General features: G+C 43.0%; 1 protein-coding gene across 1 annotated transcript in view; it reads right to left on the bottom strand.

The window, feature by feature from the left end:
* LOC123748530 (uncharacterized) overlaps window positions 1-19,311 on the bottom strand; it is a 61,016-nt gene extending 41,705 nt beyond the window's left edge. Inside the window, exons 1-3 of the mRNA XM_069312753.1 lie at window positions 19,175-19,311; window positions 15,857-16,337; window positions 2,699-2,921 (exon numbers count right to left, since the gene is read on the bottom strand). Of these exons, the coding sequence (XP_069168854.1) occupies window positions 2,699-2,921; window positions 15,857-16,337; window positions 19,175-19,311 (841 nt within the window). The remainder of the gene's footprint in view (window positions 1-2,698; window positions 2,922-15,856; window positions 16,338-19,174) is intronic.
* Window positions 19,312-20,408: the final 1,097 nt, after the last annotated feature.

Here is a 20,408-nt window from a genome sequence, read left to right as displayed (position 1 = left end):
CAAACATCAGTGCCAACTTCTCCACCTTCCAACACTGGCCAGTGATGTGGCCTCGGCGAGCCAGGGGGGGCGGGGGGGGGGCGGCAAACATCAGTGCCAACTTCTCCACCTTCCAACACTGGCCAGTGATGTGGCCTCGGCGAGCCGGGGGGGGGAGGGTGCGGCAAACATCAGTGCCAACTTCTCCACCTTCCAACACTGGCCAGTGATGTGGCCTCGGCGAGCCGGGGGTGGGGGGGGGGGTGCGGCAAACATCAGTGCCAACTTCTCCACCTTCCAACACTGGCCAGTGAGGTGGCCTCGGCGAGCCAGGGGGGGCGGGGGGGGGCGGCAAACATCAGTGCCAACTTCTCCACCTTCCAACACTGGCCAGTGATGTGGCCTCGGCGAGCCGGGGGGGAGGGTGCGGCAAACATCAGTGCCAACTTCTCCACCTTCCAACACTGGCCAGTGATGTGGCCTCGGCGAGCCAGGGGGGCGGGGGGGGGGGCGGCAAACATCAGTGCCAACTTCTCCACCTTCCAACACTGGCCAGTGATGTGGCCTCGGCGAGCCGGGGGTTGGGGGGGGGGGGGGTGCGGCAAACATCAGTGCCAACTTCTCCACCTTCCAACACTGGCCAGTGATGTACCCTCAGCGAGCCGGGGGGCGGCAAACATCAGTGCCAACTTCTCCACCTTCCAACACTGGCCAGTGATGTGGCCTCGGCGTGCCAGGGGGGGCGGGGGGGGGGGGGCGGCAAACATCAGTGCCAACTTCTCCACCTTCCAACACTGGCCAGTGATGTGGCCTCGGCGAGCCGGGGGGCGGGGGGGGTGCGGCAAACATCAGTGCCAACTTCTCCACCTTCCAACACTGGCCAGTGATGTGGCCTCGGCGAGCCAGGGGGGGCGGGGGGGGGGGGCGGCAAACATCAGTGCCAACTTCTCCACCTTCCAACACTGGCCAGTGATGTACCCTCAGCGAGCCGGGGGGCGGGGGGGGGGCGGCAAACATCAGTGCCAACTTCTCCACCTTCCAACACTGGCCAGTGATGTGGCCTCGGCGAGCCGGGGGGGGGGGCGGCAAACATCAGTGCCAACTTCTCCACCTTCCAACACTGGCCAGTGATGTGGCCTCGGCGAGCCAGGGGGGGCGGGGGGGGGGGCGGCAAACATCAGTGCCAACTTCTCCACCTTCCAACACTGGCCAGTGATGTGGCCTCGGCGAGCCGGGGGGGGGGGGGCGGCAAACATCAGTGCCAACTTCTCCACCTTCCAACACTGGCCAGTGATGTGGCCTCGGTGAGCCAGGGGGGGCGGGGGGGGGCGGCAAACATCAGTGCCAACTTCTCCACCTTCCAACACTGGCCAGTGATGTGGCCTCGGCGAGCCAGGGGGGGCGGGGGGGGGGGGGTGCGGCAAACATCAGTGCCAACTTCTCCACCTTCCAACACTGGCCAGTGATGTGGCCTCGGCGAGCCGGGGGTGGGGGGGGGCAGCAAACATCAGTGCCAACTTCTCCACCTTCCAACACTGGCCAGTGATGTGGCCTCGGCGAGCTGGGGGGGGGGGGCGGCAAACATCAGTGCCAACTTCTCCACCTTCCAACACTGGCCAGTGATGTGGCCTCGGCGAGCCGGGGGGGGGGGGGGCGGCAAACATCAGTGCCAACTTCTCCACCTTCCAACACTGGCCAGTGATGTGGCCTCGGCGAGCCGGGGGGGGGGGGGCGGCAAACATCAGTGCCAACTTCTCCACCTTCCAACACTGGCCAGTGATGTGGCCTCGGCGAGCCGGGGGGGGGGGGGGCGGCAAACATCAGTGCCAACTTCTCCACCTTCCAACACTGGCCAGTGATGTGGCCTCGGCGAGCCAGGGGGGGCGGGGGGGGGGCGGCAAACATCAGTGCCAACTTCTCCACCTTCCAACACTGGCCAGTGATGTGGCCTCGGCGAGCCGGGGGGGGGCGGCAAACATCAGTGCCAACTTCTCCACCTTCCAACACTGGCCAGTGATGTGGCCTCGGCGAGCCAGGGGGGGCGGGGGGGGGCGGCAAACATCAGTGCCAACTTCTCCACCTTCCAACACTGGCCAGTGATGTGGCCTCGGCGAGCCGGGGGGGGGGGGCGGCAAACATCAGTGCATACTTCTCCACCTTCCAACACTGGCCAGTGATGTGGCCTCGGCGAGCCGGGGGGCGGGGGGCGGCAAACATCAGTGCCAACTTCTCCACCTTCCAACACTGGCCAGTGATGTGGCCTCGGCGAGCCGGGGGGGGGGCGGCAAACATCAGTGCCAACTTCACAAACAATAACCGTCAATATTGAAACAAAAGTTTTAACTTTACAACGTATAGTATAACACAATAGACTCTTAAGCATACACAGATGCTCAGTACACTAGTATATAAGACCCACACTATAATATTATACATGCATATAAACACAACACTATGAATATAATATGAAATTTATACGCAGAGAATTCAAACTAATCAGATTGGCAATTCTTCAAATCAAATTAAATTAAATCAAGTCAAATGTTTATATAGGTAAGAGTACATACATACAAGATGAGTTACAAACATAATGTTGGATTTCTAGATAGAGCGTTGTGTACATACTGTGGAGGCGGTGGCCCAGGGGTTATGACCGACCAAACACGTGGTAATCAACATACACAGAAATGGGTAGAAAACGCGGAAAACAATTGCTCACCTTGAGCTGGAGTCTTCTCGGGGCGGGCTGAAGCAATACTACGGCTTCTCAGGGGCGAGGATGGGCGAGGGTCAATGGTAGCTGGCCAATACGAGGTGCTGGATGACCAATGTCCAGGAGGCGTCACTAACAGGTGTGTCTTCGCTGCGGTGCGGTTCTTCTCTGCTCTCTTCTGTCGCCTCCGGGCATGCGCGTGGATGATGCGCAGATGCACAGCGTCGGACTACCGTCCACCAATCAGGAGCGGCTAACATAAGAAATATTCCCTGGCGGGCATTTTGAATGTGGTTCCCTCCACATTCCCCCCGTCCCTATAAAACAAGGCGTGTATTAGAAACTTAATTTAACTTAAAATGTTGGTGAAGACTTCTTCTGGAACTATGAAAGCTGGAAGACTATTTGCTTTGTATAGAATATTTAATATTCTTACGTATTCCTGGGGGTTATTGCAAGCTATCATGCTGGCCGCCGATGTTAATGCTTGAACTGTGCTGTTCAGTTTTTTTTTTTATCATTTTCTACCACAGACGTGGCCAGACATTTACAATGCTAACCAGAATATATACATTTTCTTCTGTCCGCCATGGACAGGGTTAGAGATGTGTTAAACATACAGTTCAAGGGTTTATTGAACACTCAACCACAGAAGGTGATTCGGTGCTTTTAAAATGCTAAGCTAACCTACATACGTAAATACATAGATACACAGATTTACGTATGCCCTACATAAAGTGTTAGATGTGTCTTTTACATAGTGTCATTAATGTTCATTCACAAAGATGAAATGTAATTCTGATCAGCTTCCATATATGCTTTATACCCATACATATACATACACACACACACATACACATACATATATACACACACACATGCATTCACATACATTTGTCTCATTTACCCTGACAGGGTGAGGTAGCTGATAAAGAAACTAGTGTGCAATTAAGCACTTAATCACTGAAGGTGATGAAGGTGCTTTTACAAGCTCAGGTTATATAGTTACATCATATATATACATTGTATGATTGATATATTACATGGTCAATTTTGGATACAAGTCCAATATATAATCAAGTGTTCCAGTACTCATATAGTAACTACAGAGTTCAGCATACCTTAGCCCAGAAGGGCGAAAGTCAGTCAGTATGGGACATTCTACAATATAATGTTCAAGAGAGTGCATGTTTTCTCCAACCCGTTCTCACACAAGACAGCACATATATGACTTAATGCTTAAAGTCAATATGTTGAATATGAATTAGTAAATATGTGATATATTCCCAGTTACTTTTTTTACCAAGGCCCAAACTCTTCCTCACGTACCAATTTACGTGTCACAGTACCCGTCCGTCAACATAGATAGCAGAATATTCGTGATTGGTTCAATTATAAGGAAAATTGTAGTTTTCAGGTCCCACATGGGTTGTGAAATTTACCTACTGTTGTCCATGCTCTTATAATATTACAGATCAGCTATATCCTATTGAAGGCTCGTAGTTTTGTTTTGAGAAATATTAGTTGTTCTTAGTAAATTATAATAAGCACTATAAATTATTACATAGAATAACAGTGCTTCACCAATCAATATTATATACCATAGTTTGGCTTTAAAAATCTTTAAAGAATGTTTTGTAGGAACGCTAACAGAAAACGATGTTACATTTGAATGTCTATGGGGTAAACTACTGCAAACAGGACGGTATTGTGTCTACTATACCAACTATAGCTAGGATGGGTATATTGTCACCTACCGCCTGTTAGGTGGGAAAGGGGTCCAATACCACCCACAGGATGGGTATGAGGGTCACATCCACCCACAGGATGAGTATGGGGATCACATCCACCCACAGGAAGGGTATGGGGTCCAATACCACCCACAGGATGAGTATGGCGTCCACTACAACCCACAGGATGGGTATGGGGCTCCAACCACCCATAGAATGGGTATGGGGCTCCAACCACAAATAAAATGGGTATAGGGTCCAATAATACCCACTGGATGTTTAAGGCGTCCATTGCCGCGCGTCGAGCTCGAAAACCGCAGCATTCATCTCAGAACCATGCCTATTTCACACAGATTCCTTAATAAACGTAAGAGTTTTATATGTCACAAGAAAGATAGAAATATAAGCTTCATTCTAAATACCTTACCATGGGCATATTTAAATTTAAAGCGAAGATACGTGTACTTTTATAATAGCCGAGCTTTAACCCCGGACAGATTGATCGACCGAGCAACTCTCTCTCAGAACAATGTTTATTTCACGTGAATTCGTTAATAAACATATATGTTTTATATGTCTCAAGAAAGGCAGACATATAAGCTTCACTTTAAACACTTTACCATAGACATATTTAAAGTTCTAATGAAGATACATGTATTTTAAAAATTACGGAGCTCCCACCCCGTACAGACTGAACGACAGAGCAACTCTCTCTCAGATCAATGTTTATTTCACGTAAATTCGTTAATAAACACAAATGTTTTATATGTCTTAAGCAAGATAGAAATAAGAGCTTCATTTTCAATACATTACAATAGACATATTTATAGCTCAAGTGAAGATACATATGTTTTTATAGTAGCGCTCAGTAGCTTGTCGGGCATGGAGTGCAGACGCCTACGCACTTGCCGATATATTGTATAATTATCAAAGATACGCTAATAAAGCCTAAAATCTTATATGCCTCCAGAAAGACCGAGATATGAACATTATTATGATTTCACCATATGAAATATATCATGTTCGAGAACAAAGATATATCAATTTTAAATTAAGTTTCGACTCTTGCTCGGGCGAGAGAGAGGGAGCGACTCTCGCCCCATCTATTGGAGATTCTGTCCACTAAAGACCCAAAGCTACTCAAACCCTCCTAGCATTATTTAAGTAATGAAGTAATATGGTATATTTACTATAATGTGGGTGCTGAATGCAGAACATGAGAAAACATATATTTACTCCAAACTAATATAATTTCATTATGAAATAAGTAAATAAGTAGCATCAAAGGAAGTCGACGGTCCAAGCGTCAATGTTGTGGAACGACTTATCCAAGATATATCGTTGTTTGGAAAGTGTTTGTTGGCATATCCAGTTGTCGCACTTCTCTGCACAAATTATCACAAATTTAAATTATAATGTTAACAAGTAGAATACGTATTTTTAATAAAATCTAACATAGCTAGCCAGAAAACATTTAACATTTATTAAAAAAATATATGTTTGGAAGTTAAATCGACTTCATAGGACAATAGTGTTGTTATATATACTCGTTATTCGTTGACATGCGTTCGCTACTTAAACTACCATGTACTGTACTTATGTGAAATCTCCCATGTCTCTTCGCTCATCTCACCGAACCCTACAGGCTCTGTGATATATTGCTTAATTAATTGAGATTCACAAATAAAGCTTATAATTGTATATGTTATCAAAAAGGCAGAGCTTATTTTAGTTCATTTATTATGCACCCCATACCCATCCTATGGGCGATAGTGGAGTGTTACAGAGGCGCATAATGGGCTCAGGGAATGAGCCCCACAATTCATATAGCCAAGGAAGTTATAATCTTGATAAGCTAGTTACAAAAGTCAATGCACATTGTCACATCAACAATGGGCTCGAGACCGACCACAAGTACAGTTTATAATTTAAGCAACTGACATATATGGAGGGCTAGTGTTACAATTGATATGTTTATCCTACACATAACCCCCTCTCCCCCATCCAATGGGCAGCGGTGGATAGGTTACAATCAAGTCGTTTTTTGCGTTTTATTCAGAGATTAGATCTTATTGGGTGAGGAAAGATATTCATATTTTAAAGAAGGCTTCTTGGCTGATGCTCTCCATTGATGGAAAATATACAACCTTTTGAAAATCAATGTTAGTTTGATCTAATATTGTAATTAACGCAGTTACCTGATGTTATTCTTCACCTATATCTTTTTCTGGTTAATCCCTATTTACATTATGCAGTTCAGGCTTCGTCGCCAGACTATAGTTTTTAGTTTAGTTAATTTATCACATAATGGGTTCAGGGACTGAACACACAATTTATTTATCTAAGCAAGTTACAATCTTGAGGAGCTAGCCACAAAATTCATAACACATCGTCACATCAACAACATGGGTTCGAGATCGACCACAAGTACAGTTTCTAAATTAAGCAAATGCCATAAGTGGAGAGCTAGTGTCACAATTGATATGTTTGTCCTGCACATTTCCACAGTGGTTTGCTTGGGTTCTTTTAATTATCTTAAATATCATTGAAGAGAACCTCCTAGGTACTATACTGTATATATGCTGGTAAGAAGTATAATTATCCTGAGAAATCGTGTAAATTATGTTGTACGAGTGCTTCCAGTTAAGTAACATAGTTCATTTGTGTGCGCGTGCTTGAAGAGGAAATGTTATCCCCCCCCCACCCCCCATTGTAAATATTTGTGGGTTTCAGACCATACGGCCACGGCTTACCCTCGCCGCGGTCGAGGGTAAGAACACCGGATGTATACCCAGTATTACAAGTAAACATTAGCAATAACAATTATGGAAAGTTCCTTCACCTATACATAGACAAGAGACTGAACTTCAGCACCCACATACAACACATAAGGGGATGCTCTGAGAGAGAGAGAGAGAGAGAGAGAGAGAGAGAGAGAGAGAGAGAGAGAGAGAGAGAGAGAGAGAGAGAGAGAGAGAGAGAGAGAGAGAGAGAGAGAGAGAGAGAGAGAGAGAGAGAGAGAGAGAGAGAGAGAGAGAGAGAGAGAGAGAGAGAGAGAGAGAGAGAGAGAGAGAGAGAGAGAGAGAGAGAGAGAGAGAGAGAGAGAGAGAGAGAGAGAGAGGGAGGGAGGGAGGGAGAGAGAGAGAGAGGGAGAGAGAGAGAGACAGAGAGAGAGAGAGAGAGAGAGAGAGAGAGAGAGAGAGAGAGAGAGAGAGAGAGAGAGAGAGAGAGAGAGAGAGAGAGAGAGAGAGAGAGAGAGAGAGAGAGAGAGAGAGAGAGAGAGAGAGAGAGAGAGAGAGGGAGAGAGAGAGAGAGAGAGAAGGAGAGTAAAATTATCCACTGAGGTCTGATTAAGTCCTTTTGGGGACCTTAATCATTAGGACGTCCAATGATTAACGCAAAGTGAAGCGTATTCAGATGGTATATTGACAACATTCAGCATATCTCATAATGACCTAGTAGTACTTGGTGCACAAATACCTTTTCCATAGGAATCGCAAAACATAATTAAACACAACTGTACCGTACAGTGTTATATATTTATTTCAGTTTGAACAATTTTTAACATTAACATTCCAACATTCATTTTAGCAAGTTCTCTCATAATGACGTGTGGGTTAGCAATGTCAAAGGCTGACTTAAGATCTAGGAAAGTGATATATGACCTATCAGTATGCAGGGTGAGGAATGTGGTAATACAGTGATGTACACTCTTTCCATGCATAAAGCCATATATCTGGGGAGACAACATATTATTAATTTTGTAAAGGAGACGGTTGAGAACCATCTTCTCAAGACACTTATAGAGACAACTAGTGAGGGAGACTGGGCATAAAGCACTCGGCTGGTGAGGTTTAGGAATGGGAATAATAACACTGTTGGTCCATGACTTAGGAAGCTCCCCAGTTACATAGCTCATATTATACAATTGAAGAAAGGTATTCCTTGGAACTAGCAGAAGCATAAGCAGTATGCCGTAAGTAACTCCATCCTCCCCGGGTGATGTAGCTTTGCCTTTATGTAGAGCAGAATCTAGTTTGTATTCAGTAAAAAGCATGTCACAGTCATCCTCTTGATGAAGCATGAAGTCAAGGAACCTTGCCCTATCAGTATATCTATCATTTAATTCATTCTGTGAGGGTAGAGGAAGACTGTCAAAGCTGGAAGTCGTGGCCCAAGCATCAACAAGCTCATTTGCTCTGTGCAGAGGATTAGGGTACGAGATCTCTGCAGCATTTTTCCCTTTGATCTTGTTGATATCCTTCCATGCCCGACTTATTGGCGTGTGAGAATTGAGACCACGGACAAAAGTTTCCCAGTCTGTCTGCCTCAGCTCCACCATACGTTCCCTGGCCTTAACCAGAGCCGCTTGAAAGAGCCGAAGCATTTCAGCAGTGCGGGTCCTTCTACAAGCTAGTCCAATTATTCTGGCAGTGCGTTTTAGTGCATGCAATTTAGAATCATTATAATAAGCATAAGTGCTATGACCAGTGTAATTTGGGTTACGTGGCCTGGACGATGAATCAAGTGATTCTATAAACTGCTCGATAGTACCTGTGAGTTAAAATCTTCAACTGATGAAGGCTCAGATGAACTGCACCAATCTGACACACATGAGCAACAAGATTGTCTCGTTGATCGATGGGCACAGCCAGCCTCTTCCGCTTGAACACTCCACCAGGGAGGATAGAGCTGCCAATGCTTACAGTGGCTAATATGGCCAGATGATCAGACGCCATAACTGGCACTATTGACGAGGCGCACACGGTGTGGGAGACGTTGACACCGAGACATAGATCAAGATTACCTCCGTAGATATGCGTTGGTTCAAGGTCACCCACAATCTGTGCATCATCGTGGCTACCTAATAGTGACACCAGTTGGTTGCCGTTACGATTACTGAACTGCGAATTACCAATATTCCTATGTCTAGCGTTATAATCACCTCTAATGATGGTAGGCTCAGTCTGAATACAGATAGGAAGGTCAGCATAATTAAAGTTACAAGGAGTTGATTATTTAGTACATAGTTGTTTTTCTCTTAAACTGGATGATAGAGGGGGAGTCTTTAACGTGATTGGGAATACATACATACACACATGCATACATACATACATACATACATACATACCCACATGCATACATACATACATACATACATACATACATACATGCATACATACATACATACATACATACATACATACATACATACATACATACATACATACATACATACATACATGCATACATACATACATACATACATACATACATACATACATACATACATACATACATACATACATACATACATACATACATACATACATGCATACATACATACATGCATACATACATACATACATACATACATACATACATACATACATACATACATACATACATACATACATACATACATACATACATACATACATACATGCATACATACATACATGCATACATACATACATACATACATACATACATACATACATACATACATACATACATACATACATACATACATACATACATACATACACGTCCAGTCAGCATATAGCTATTTCGGGACAAAATCCAATACAGTTTATATTGGTGAGACGCCACTGTGATGAGGAGTTTAAATATCACAGGAACTGTAGGTTAATGTGTGACATAAGTGAGGTTAGATGAGGCATCTACAAGCATCAGCTGGAGGCTGATGGAGTGTTGTGGAGGCTGGTGGTACTATGTCCAGATGTTGGAGGGTGGATTTGACTCTCCCACCCTCCCTCCCCTTCCCCCCCCCCCCCCCACATTGACCGCAGAACGTGTAAGGTTACTTTTCACTCTCGCTTACCAAGGGTATAACCCCCGCCCCCCCCCAACACACACACATGCATCAGATTCTTAACTTACAATATTTATTATTTACCAATTTATGTTACTACACTGACTCTCAATTTCACAATATTGTATAAACTTTGATGAATCGCTCGTCTATGGGTCATCCAATAATGTTAGCAGACTTCTAGATGTTACCACTGCTAGGTTTAGGCTCAGCTACAAGTACCTCTGGAAGTTTGTAACATCTGATGATGTAGATTTGACTAAATGTAAACTCTGTCAGCAGAACTATTCGCATACTTTGAGTCATTATATAATGGAATGTGAAAAATAGCGGAATTTAAAGATAACAACATCAATAGTGTCCATGAAATGTGTAAGTACTTCATTCATAATGATGTGCTGCCCGAAATCTTAGCGAAGTATCCAAAATTTGCTTACTGTAGGTAATGCATACACATGACTGTAAAGCTGCCGCCCAGTTGGGTGGGTGTGGAGCACATGACTGTAAAGCAGCCGCCCAGTTGGGTGGGTGTGGAGCACATGACTGTAAAGCTGCCGCCCAGTTGGCTGGGTGTGGAGCACATGACTGTAAAGCTGCCGCCCAGTTGGCTGGGTGTGGAGCACATGACTGTAAAGCTGCCGCCCAGTTGGGTGGGTGTGGAGTACATGACTGTAAAGCTGCCGCCCAGTTGGGTGGGTGTGGAGCACATGACTGTAAAGCTGCCGCCCAGTTGGGTGGGTGTGGAGCACATGACTGTAAAGCTGCCGCCCAGTTGGGTGGGTGTGGAGCACATGACTGTAAAGCTGCCGCCCAGTTGGGTGGGTGTGGAGCAAGACTAGTAACTGTGCGACTCCTCATAAATGTAAAGTGCCTTGTATAGTGACTGTTGTGAGCCTCTTGTTGAATCACTTGTGACACAAAAGATTACTGATGTGTGTATTTGTGGTGGTGATTAAATATGTATGTGTATGTATATATGTATACGTATGAATATGTACATGTATGCATAAGTATGTGTACATTAATAATTTTGTAACTAGCGTCAAAAGATTGTTATTTGCTTAGCTAAACGAACTAGAGGGTTCAGTTCCTGAACCGATTATGTGCCTCTGTAATCCTTTAAACCACCGCCCACGGGATGTGTATTATGGGGTGCATAATAAAGAAAGAAAATGAATGGACCGAACCCCACAAATCATTTAGCTAAGCAAGTTACAATCTTGATGAGCTAGTTACAAAATTCACTGTAAGTCGTCACATCATAAATGGGTTCGAGATGGACCACAAGTAGTGCATTACATAATTTATCAGTATTGTGCAGCCTGTGATCCCCGCCTGGCTGGATACTGATACCTAGATAATTTTTATGTGTCCGGACACCGGCGATAAGGTGATATTATTTATTTAACTTAAGATATATATATTTTTAAATGTTGTCACATTAACGGCTACATCTTCCTTTCTTCTGACATATAGATTTTTAAGATTAATTAAAATATATGGCAACTAATTATACAATTTATTGGCTGGTGTGCAGGGCTTCACACTCTCAGAGCTAGCCATCAAGTAACTATCAAAACGCATATATCTTCGTTTTCACTTCAGTTATATTTATGACAAAGGATTTTAGATGTAGCCTATATTTCTACCTTTCAGATGACATAAATACTTTCGTTAATTACAATATCTAGATCAAACTAACATTGATTTTCAAAAGGTTGTATATTTTCCATCAATGGAGAGCATCAGCCAAGAAGCCTTCTTTAAAATATGAATATCTTTCCTCACCCAATAAGATCTAATCTCTGAATAAAACGCAAAAAACGACTTGATTGTAACCTATCCACCGCTTCCCATTGGATGGGGGAGAGGGGGTTATGTGTAGGATAAACATATCAATTGTGACACTAGCCCTCCATATATGTCAGTTGCTTAAATTATAAACTGTACTTGTGGTCGGTCTCGAGCCCATTGTTGATGTGACAATGTGCATTGACTTTTGTAACTAGCTTATCAAGATTATAACTTCCTTGGCTATATGAATTGTGGGGCTCATTCCCTGAGCCCATTATGCGCCTCTGTAACACTCCACTATCGCCCATAGGATGGGTATGGGGTGCATAATAAATGAACTAAAATAAGCTCTGCCTTTTTGATAACATATACAATTATAAGCTTTATTTGTGAATCTCAATTAATTAAGCAATATATCACAGAGCCTGTAGGGTTCGGTGAGATGAGCGAAGAGACATGGGAGATTTCACATAAGTACAGTACATGGTAGTTTAAGTAGCGAACGCATGTCAACGAATAACGAGTATATATAACAACACTATTGTCCTATGAAGTCGATTTAACTTCCAAACATATATTTTTTTTAATAAATGTTAAATGTTTTCTGGCTAGCTATGTTAGATTTTATTAAAAATACGTATTCTACTTGTTAACATTATAATTTAAATTTGTGATAATTTGTGCAGAGAAGTGCGACAACTGGATATGCCAACAAACACTTTCCAAACAACGATATATCTTGGATAAGTCGCTCCACAACATTGACGCTTGGACCGTCGACTTCCTTTGATGCTACTTATTTACTTATTTCATAATGAAATTATATTAGTTTGGAGTAAATATATGTTTTCTCATGTTCTGCATTCAGCACCCACATTATAGTAAATATACCATATTACTTCATTACTTAAATAATGCTAGGAGGGTTTGAGTAGCTTTGGGTCTTTAGTGGACAGAATCTCCAATAGATGGGGCGAGAGTCGCTCCCTCTCTCTCGCCCGAGCAAGAGTCGAAACTTAATTTAAAATTGATATATCTTTGTTCTCGAACATGATATATTTCATTTGGTGAAATCATAATAATGTTCATATCTCGGTCTTTCTGGAGGCATATAAGATTTTAGGCTTTATTAGCGTATCTTTGATAATTATACAATATATCGGCAAGTGCGTAGGCGTCTGCACTCCATGCCCGACAAGCTACTGAGCGCTACTATAAAAACATATGTATCTTCACTTGAGCTATAAATATGTCTATTGTAATGTATTGAAAATGAAGCTCTTATTTCTATCTTGCTTAAGACATATAAAACATTTGTGTTTATTAACGAATTTACGTGAAATAAACATTGATCTGAGAGAGAGTTGCTCTGTCGTTCAGTCTGTACGGGGTGGGAGCTCCATAATTATTAAAATACATGTATCTTCATTAGAACTTTAAATATGTCTATGGTAAAGTGTTTAAAGTGAAGCTTATATGTCTGCCTTTCTTGAGACATATAAAACATATATGTTTATTAACGAATTCACGTGAAATAAACATTGTTCTGAGAGAGAGTTGCTCGGTCGATCAATCTGTCCGGGGTTAAAGCTCGGCTATTATAAAAGTACACGTATCTTCGCTTTAAATTTAAATATGCCCATGGTAAGGTATTTAGAATGAAGCTTATATTTCTATCTTTCTTGTGACATATAAAACTCTTACGTTTATTAAGGAATCTGTGTGAAATAGGCATGGTTCTGAGATGAATGCTGCGGTTTTCGAGCTCGACGCGCGGCAATGGACGCCTTAAACATCCAGTGGGTATTATTGGACCCTATACCCATTTTATTTGTGGTTGGAGCCCCATACCCATTCTATGGGTGGTTGGAGCCCCATACCCATCCTGTGGGTTGTAGTGGACGCCATACTCATCCTGTGGGTGGTATTGGACCCCATACCCTTCCTGTGGGTGGATGTGATCCCCATACTCATCCTGTGGGTGGATGTGACCCTCATACCCATCCTGTGGGTGGTATTGGACCCCTTTCCCACCTAACAGGCGGTAGGTGACAATATACCCATCCTAGCTATAGTTGGTATAGTAGACACAATACCGTCCTGTTTGCAGTAGTTTACCCCATAGACATTCAAATGTAACATCGTTTTCTGTTAGCGTTCCTACAAAACATTCTTTAAAGATTTTTAAAGCCAAACTATGGTATATAATATTGATTGGTGAAGCACTGTTATTCTATGTAATAATTTATAGTGCTTATTATAATTTACTAAGAACAACTAATATTTCTCAAAACAAAACTACGAGCCTTCAATAGGATATAGCTGATCTGTAATATTATAAGAGCATGGACAACAGTAGGTAAATTTCACAACCCATGTGGGACCTGAAAACTACAATTTTCCTTATAATTGAACCAATCACGAATATTCTGCTATCTATGTTGACGGACGGGTACTGTGACACGTAAATTGGTACGTGAGGAAGAGTTTGGGCCTTGGTAAAAAAAGTAACTGGGAATATATCACATATTTACTAATTCATATTCAACATATTGACTTTAAGCATTAAGTCATATATGTGCTGTCTTGTGTGAGAACGGGTTGGTTTTCTCTTTCACAAAGTTGACACATTGTGTACTCGACATTTGGGTTTTGAGAAAGCTGCCAGATACGTCTATATCCCAGGCGTATTCTGGCCACTATAACATCACATTGCCGGGTTTTTGTTCTATTAGTCCCATATGTGAATGTCTCCTCACGATATCTATCATAATATTTAATGCTACAACTTTCAGGTCTTTGAGAATTTGTTAGGTCGGTGAGATTTTCATTAGATGTTTGTTTAAGTATTCTCTTTGTCACTGCTAATGAAACACCCATATCAATTTCTACCACTGGTTTTCTGCAGGCTGACTTAGCAAGCATATCAACAGTGTCATGCCTTGAGATGCCAACATGTGATGGTATCCATAGGAATTTAATTTTAAATCTGTTTTCTTTAGCAGCTAAAACATTCATTCGAATATCACTGACTATTTTCTGGGTGTCACTACTATGTTCGTTCAATGCCAGGAGTGCACTCTGCGAGTCACAGTATATAAGTCCACTGCCTTTGTCTTTTAAAAATTCAGTGGCAAGGTATATGCCTGCAAGTTCGGTTTGAGTTGTACTTGCCCAGTCATTGACGCGCTTCATTGCTGTATGTACGAGAGAAGATTGTTCAAATATGTTACATGCACATCCGGTACATCGTCCACCTTCTTCTACAGAGCCGTCGGTATAGCACTGATAAACATCGTTACCCATACTCTGAGTACTTTCAGTGATGCTTTTCAGTGTTAACTGTTTTAATAATGTAGTGTGCACACTATCTTTCTTGGGCGCATTTACAAAATCAACTGATAGATCCCAGTTGTACCATGGAGTAATTGGTTGATTAATCATTAGTTGAGTTGAGTACATATTTAATATTTTGATGGAGTTGGCTACCTTGTAGAACCAATATACGTAATCAGATTTCGTTCTTCTTCTATAGACCTCAGGTGAGTGCAGCATATTAGAAAGTTTAGCTTGAAACGTCATGTGTTGTCTAGATCTACTCAATGCCTTCACGCCGAAAACTGTGCTAATAGACAAAATTCTCTCACTTATGGTAGGTAATTTTATCTCTGCTCTCATGTTAACTATTCTCGTGGACTTTGGAGCCCCAAGGATGAGACGCATAGCTTCATTTTGCAAGGTTTCAAGAGATTTCAGCTCTTTGTCAGTATACAGTGTGAGATGTAGAGCATTGTAGTCAATCACAGTGCTGTTCAGTGGTCGGTTGGTGTGGGCCGGGGATGATGGCTGGCTCGACGAATCGCTGGTTGGCGTTTGGGAACTGGCTCCCCATTGGCTGGTAGCAGCAGTGGGACGTCCTCCCGGAAGCTCCGGGAAAATGTCGGCTTGGGCGTTGAAACCTGAAGTAGAGGTGGTCGCTGATTGGCTTGTTGCTTCAGAGGTACTGGCTCCGGTTGAAGATGTGGATTTCTCCATGTTTTTAATGACGTCTTGTCTATGAGGACAACGTATGGAGATTGCCGGATGGTCGCCTTTGCACAGCAAACAGCATAGTGTTTCAGACTTGCAGATGGAGTAATGGTGGTCAGCTGAGCAGAGGCTACACTTCTGAATACGCTGGGTACATCTGCTGGTGGAGTGGGTGTACTCGTAGCACCGGAGGCACTGGTTGACCATGTGGAAACGTTCCATCTTCACACGGAATGACGGGATGTGAATACCAAAGCTGTAAACACCATTTCTGGTTGATACCTGGTTGATGGGGTTCTGGGAGTTCTTCTACTCCCCAAGCCCGGCCCGAGGCCAGGCTCGACTTGTGAGAGTTTGGTCCACCAGGCTGTTGCTTGGAGCGGCCCGCAGGCCCACATACCCACCACAGCCCGGTTGGTCCGGCACTCCTTGGAGGAATAAATCTAGTTTCCTCTTGAAAATGTCCACGGTTGTTCCGGCAATATTTCTTATGCTTGCTGGGAGGACGTTGAACAACCGCGGACCTCTGATGTTTATACAGTGTTCTCTGATTGTGCCTATGGCACCTCTGCTCTTCATTGGTTCTATTCTACATTTTCTTCCATGTCGTTCACTCCAGTACGTTGTTATTTTACAGTGTAGATTTGGTACTTGGCCCTCCAGTATCTTCCAGGTGTATATTATTTGATATCTCTCCCGTCTTCTTTCTAGTGAGTACATTTGGAGGGCTTTGAGACGATCCCAATAATTTAGGTGCTTTATTGCATCTATGCGTGCCGTATATGTTCTCTGTATTCCCTCTATTTCAGCAATCTCTCCTGCTCTGAAGGGCTAAGTGAGTACTGAGCAGTACTCAAGACGGGACAACACAAGTGACTTGAAGAGTACAACCATTGTGATGGGATCCCTGGATTTGAAAGTTCTCGTAATCCATCTTATCATTTTTCTGGCTGTCGCAATATTTGCTTGGTTATGCTCCTTAAACGTTAGGTCGTCAGACATTATTATTCCCAAATCCTTTACATGCTGTTTTCCTACTATGGGTACATTTGATTGTGTTTTGTACTCTGTATTATGTTTAAGGTCCTCATTTTTACCGTACCTGAGTACCTGGAATTTATCACTGTTAAACATCATGTTATTTTCTGATGCCCAGTCGAAAACTTTATTAATATCAGCTTGAAGTTTTCCAATGTCCTCAGCCGAGGTAATTTTCATACTGATTTTTGTGTCATCTGCAAAGGATGATACGAAGCAGTGACTTGTATTTTTGTCTATATCTGATAGGAGAATAAGGAAAAGCAGCGGTGCAAGGACTGTACCCTGAGGTACAGAGCTTTTCACTGCACTTGGACTAGATTTTATATGGTTGACAGTTACTCGCTGAGTCCTGTTTGACAGAAAACTGAGTATCCAGCGTCCTACTTTACCGGTTATTCCCATTGACTTCATTTTGTGTGCTATCACGCCATGGTTACAATTATCGAAAGCCTTTGCGAAGTCCGTGTATATCACATCAGCATTCTGTTTATCTTCCAATGCCTCAGTGACTTTGTCGTAGTGCTCAAGTAGCTGTGAGAGGCACGATCTTCCCGCTCGAAATCCATGTTGGCCTGGGTTGTGAAGGTCATTGGTCTCCATGAAATTGGTGACCTGACTCCTAATCACTCTCTCAAATACTTTTATGATGTGCGATGTTAGTGCAACTGGTCTATAATTTTTTGCCAATGCTTTGCTCCCTCCCTTGTGTAGAGGGGCTATGTCTGCTACTTTAAGTGCATCTGGTATCTCCCCCGTGTCCAAGCTCTTCCTCCACACTATACTGAGTGCCTGTGCTACCGGCACTTTGCATTTCTTTATAAATATTGAATTCCATGAGTCTGGACCTGGGGCCGAGTGTATGGGCATGTTTTCAATTTCTTTTTCAAAATTTAGTGCGCTCGTGTTTATATCAGTTATATTTACAGGGGTTTGAATATCCCGCATAAAGAAATTGTCTGGATCTTCCACCTTCATGTTGTTTATTGGAGTGCTAAAGATGTCCTCATACTGCTTTTTTAGGATTTCACTAATTTCTTTGTCATCCTCCGTGTATGAACCTTCACTTGTACGAATAGGTCCAATACTGGCAGTGGTTTTTGCTTTTGATTTCGCATATGAGAAGAAATATTTTGGATTTTTCTTTATTTCCTGAATTGCTTTCTGTTCTAACTGCCTTTCTTCAGTTTCATATGAGTGTTTCAATTTCCGCTCGATTTCTTCAATCTCCCTATTTAAATTATTCCTTCTTTGACGGGAAATTCGTGTCTGCATAAGCAGTTCCGTTATTTTTTTCCTGTGTTTATAGTGTCGTCTGCGTTCTCTTTCTACGTTAGATCTCTTTCTGGCTTTCCTCAAAGGAATATGTTTCAGACAGACTTGATACGATTCCGAAGTCAGTTTTTCTATTCCTTCTGTAGGACTTGTATTACTTAGAACAGTTTCCCATGGAATATTTGTAAGTTCCCTGTTTATTATCTCCCAGTCTATCCTTTTATTATTAAAATTGAATTTACTGAATAGCCCCTCTCGCTTTATCAACGTTTTAGGTCTATTCTGAGTATTGATGGTCGTTTGCACTTCAATGAGTTTGTGATCTGAGTATGTGGTATCTGATATCGTAATGTCTCTGATAATGTCTTCATTGTTCGTAAAGACCAGATCTAGAATATTTTCATTTCTCGTTGGCTCCGATATCTGCTGATTGAGTGAAAATTTGTCACAGAATCTAAGTAGTTCTCTAATCTGTAGTTGGTTAGGTCCTGATAGATTTCCTGGTATAATATTATTGTTTGCTATTTTCCACCTGAGACTAGGCAAGTTGAAGTCACCTAGGAAGATAATATCAGGTATCGGGTTCTCCAAATTATCAAGGCTATTCTCTATTTTGCTTATCTGTTCTGTGAATTCCTCAGCCGTTGCATCTGGCGGTTTGTATATTAGTATAATCACTAAATTTATTTTCTCTATTTTTAATCCCAGTACCTCTACCACCTCATTTGTAACGTTTAGGAGCTCCGAGCATACAAGGTCTTCCCTAATATACAGACCTACTAATATACTAATTTCTGGTAGCCATAGTAGCCGCAGCTACTGTCTCGAAGGTCAGCTTCAGGGAGCGATCGATTTCTGTTGAAGAAGTGAGCTTCGTGAAGCCCTAGGTCCGGGTTTGATGCCTTGAAGTCGCGCATGAACGCTCTTTCATCAGCTTCATCTTGTTCCACGATCCATTGACTGAGGTCATGAATAACGACAGTGTTCAGCCAGGTACTGGCGTGGGAAGTTGAGACGAAGGTGTTGGTTGGAGAAATTGGGGCTGAAAAACAGAAGTTTGTCGACTTCCTCCTCACTATAAAAGAAGAAGAGGATGTCCGTGCCTTCCTGTTTGATGTCGTTGGGTGTCACTCCTGCAATGTCTTTAAAAAGCTTCAGGAGAGATGTCTTGGAGAACGGTTGCTTGTTGAGGGGCGTTCCCCGGATCTTGTAGCGTTTGTGACGCATGATGAGCCTCCTGGTGGCCGATGGGTCTCTCTCAAAGACTACACGTCACGGGAAATGGCCTCCCGTCTCTACCCGGCATAAAACACCAAGTTAGTAGTGGGGTCTGACCAGCTAGAGAGACGCAAGTCTGCTGCCAATTATTTACCCACCCGGCAGTGCTGGGTGCGAGAGAGAAGAGCTGGAGCAACGAGAACACGTCCGGCCGTGACGGTTGCTAGTTGCTGAGTCTGTGATCTGTGATCCTATATGGGTACTTATGATTATTTTATCTCTGGGTTAAATTAGATTCTTTAAATTTTCATTCTTTAAATTTCCTATATTTACAATTAGTTATTTATATTCATACTTTGTACATTCAGACTACACTTTACTTTTATTATTATTGTTTTTTCTACACAAGATTGAACAGCCTATGACCGTTCTCGGTAGTGATCTTGGCCAAGAGCTCTATGTTTAGAGTGGGCAGGACAGGCTGTAGATCCCACATGATGTAGTTGCTGATTAAACTGTCAGATGAGTAAGTAACGCTCGCGGTGCAGCAAGCTGTAGTTGATGAAAATGCAGAGATGATCGCGGTGAAAATCATAGCTGAAGTGAGGTTGTTGGGAGCGTTCCATGACAGGTGGCAGCGGTCCACACCATGCAGCAGTAGCAGTAGAGGTCCAGTGAGAGTCCATGTTGTAGTCCATCGTGGCTAGGTATCGTCGTCCACACCATGCAGCAGTAGCAGTAGAGGTCCAGTGAGAGTCCATGTTGTAGTCCATCGTGGCTAGGTATCGTCGTCCAC

Source organism: Procambarus clarkii, chromosome 73 (genome assembly GCF_040958095.1).
Source record: "Procambarus clarkii isolate CNS0578487 chromosome 73, FALCON_Pclarkii_2.0, whole genome shotgun sequence".
Taxonomy (NCBI): Eukaryota; Metazoa; Arthropoda; class Malacostraca; order Decapoda; family Cambaridae; genus Procambarus; species Procambarus clarkii.
Note: the sequence above shows the minus strand (reverse complement) of the source record. Positions and strands in the feature narration are given on the sequence as shown.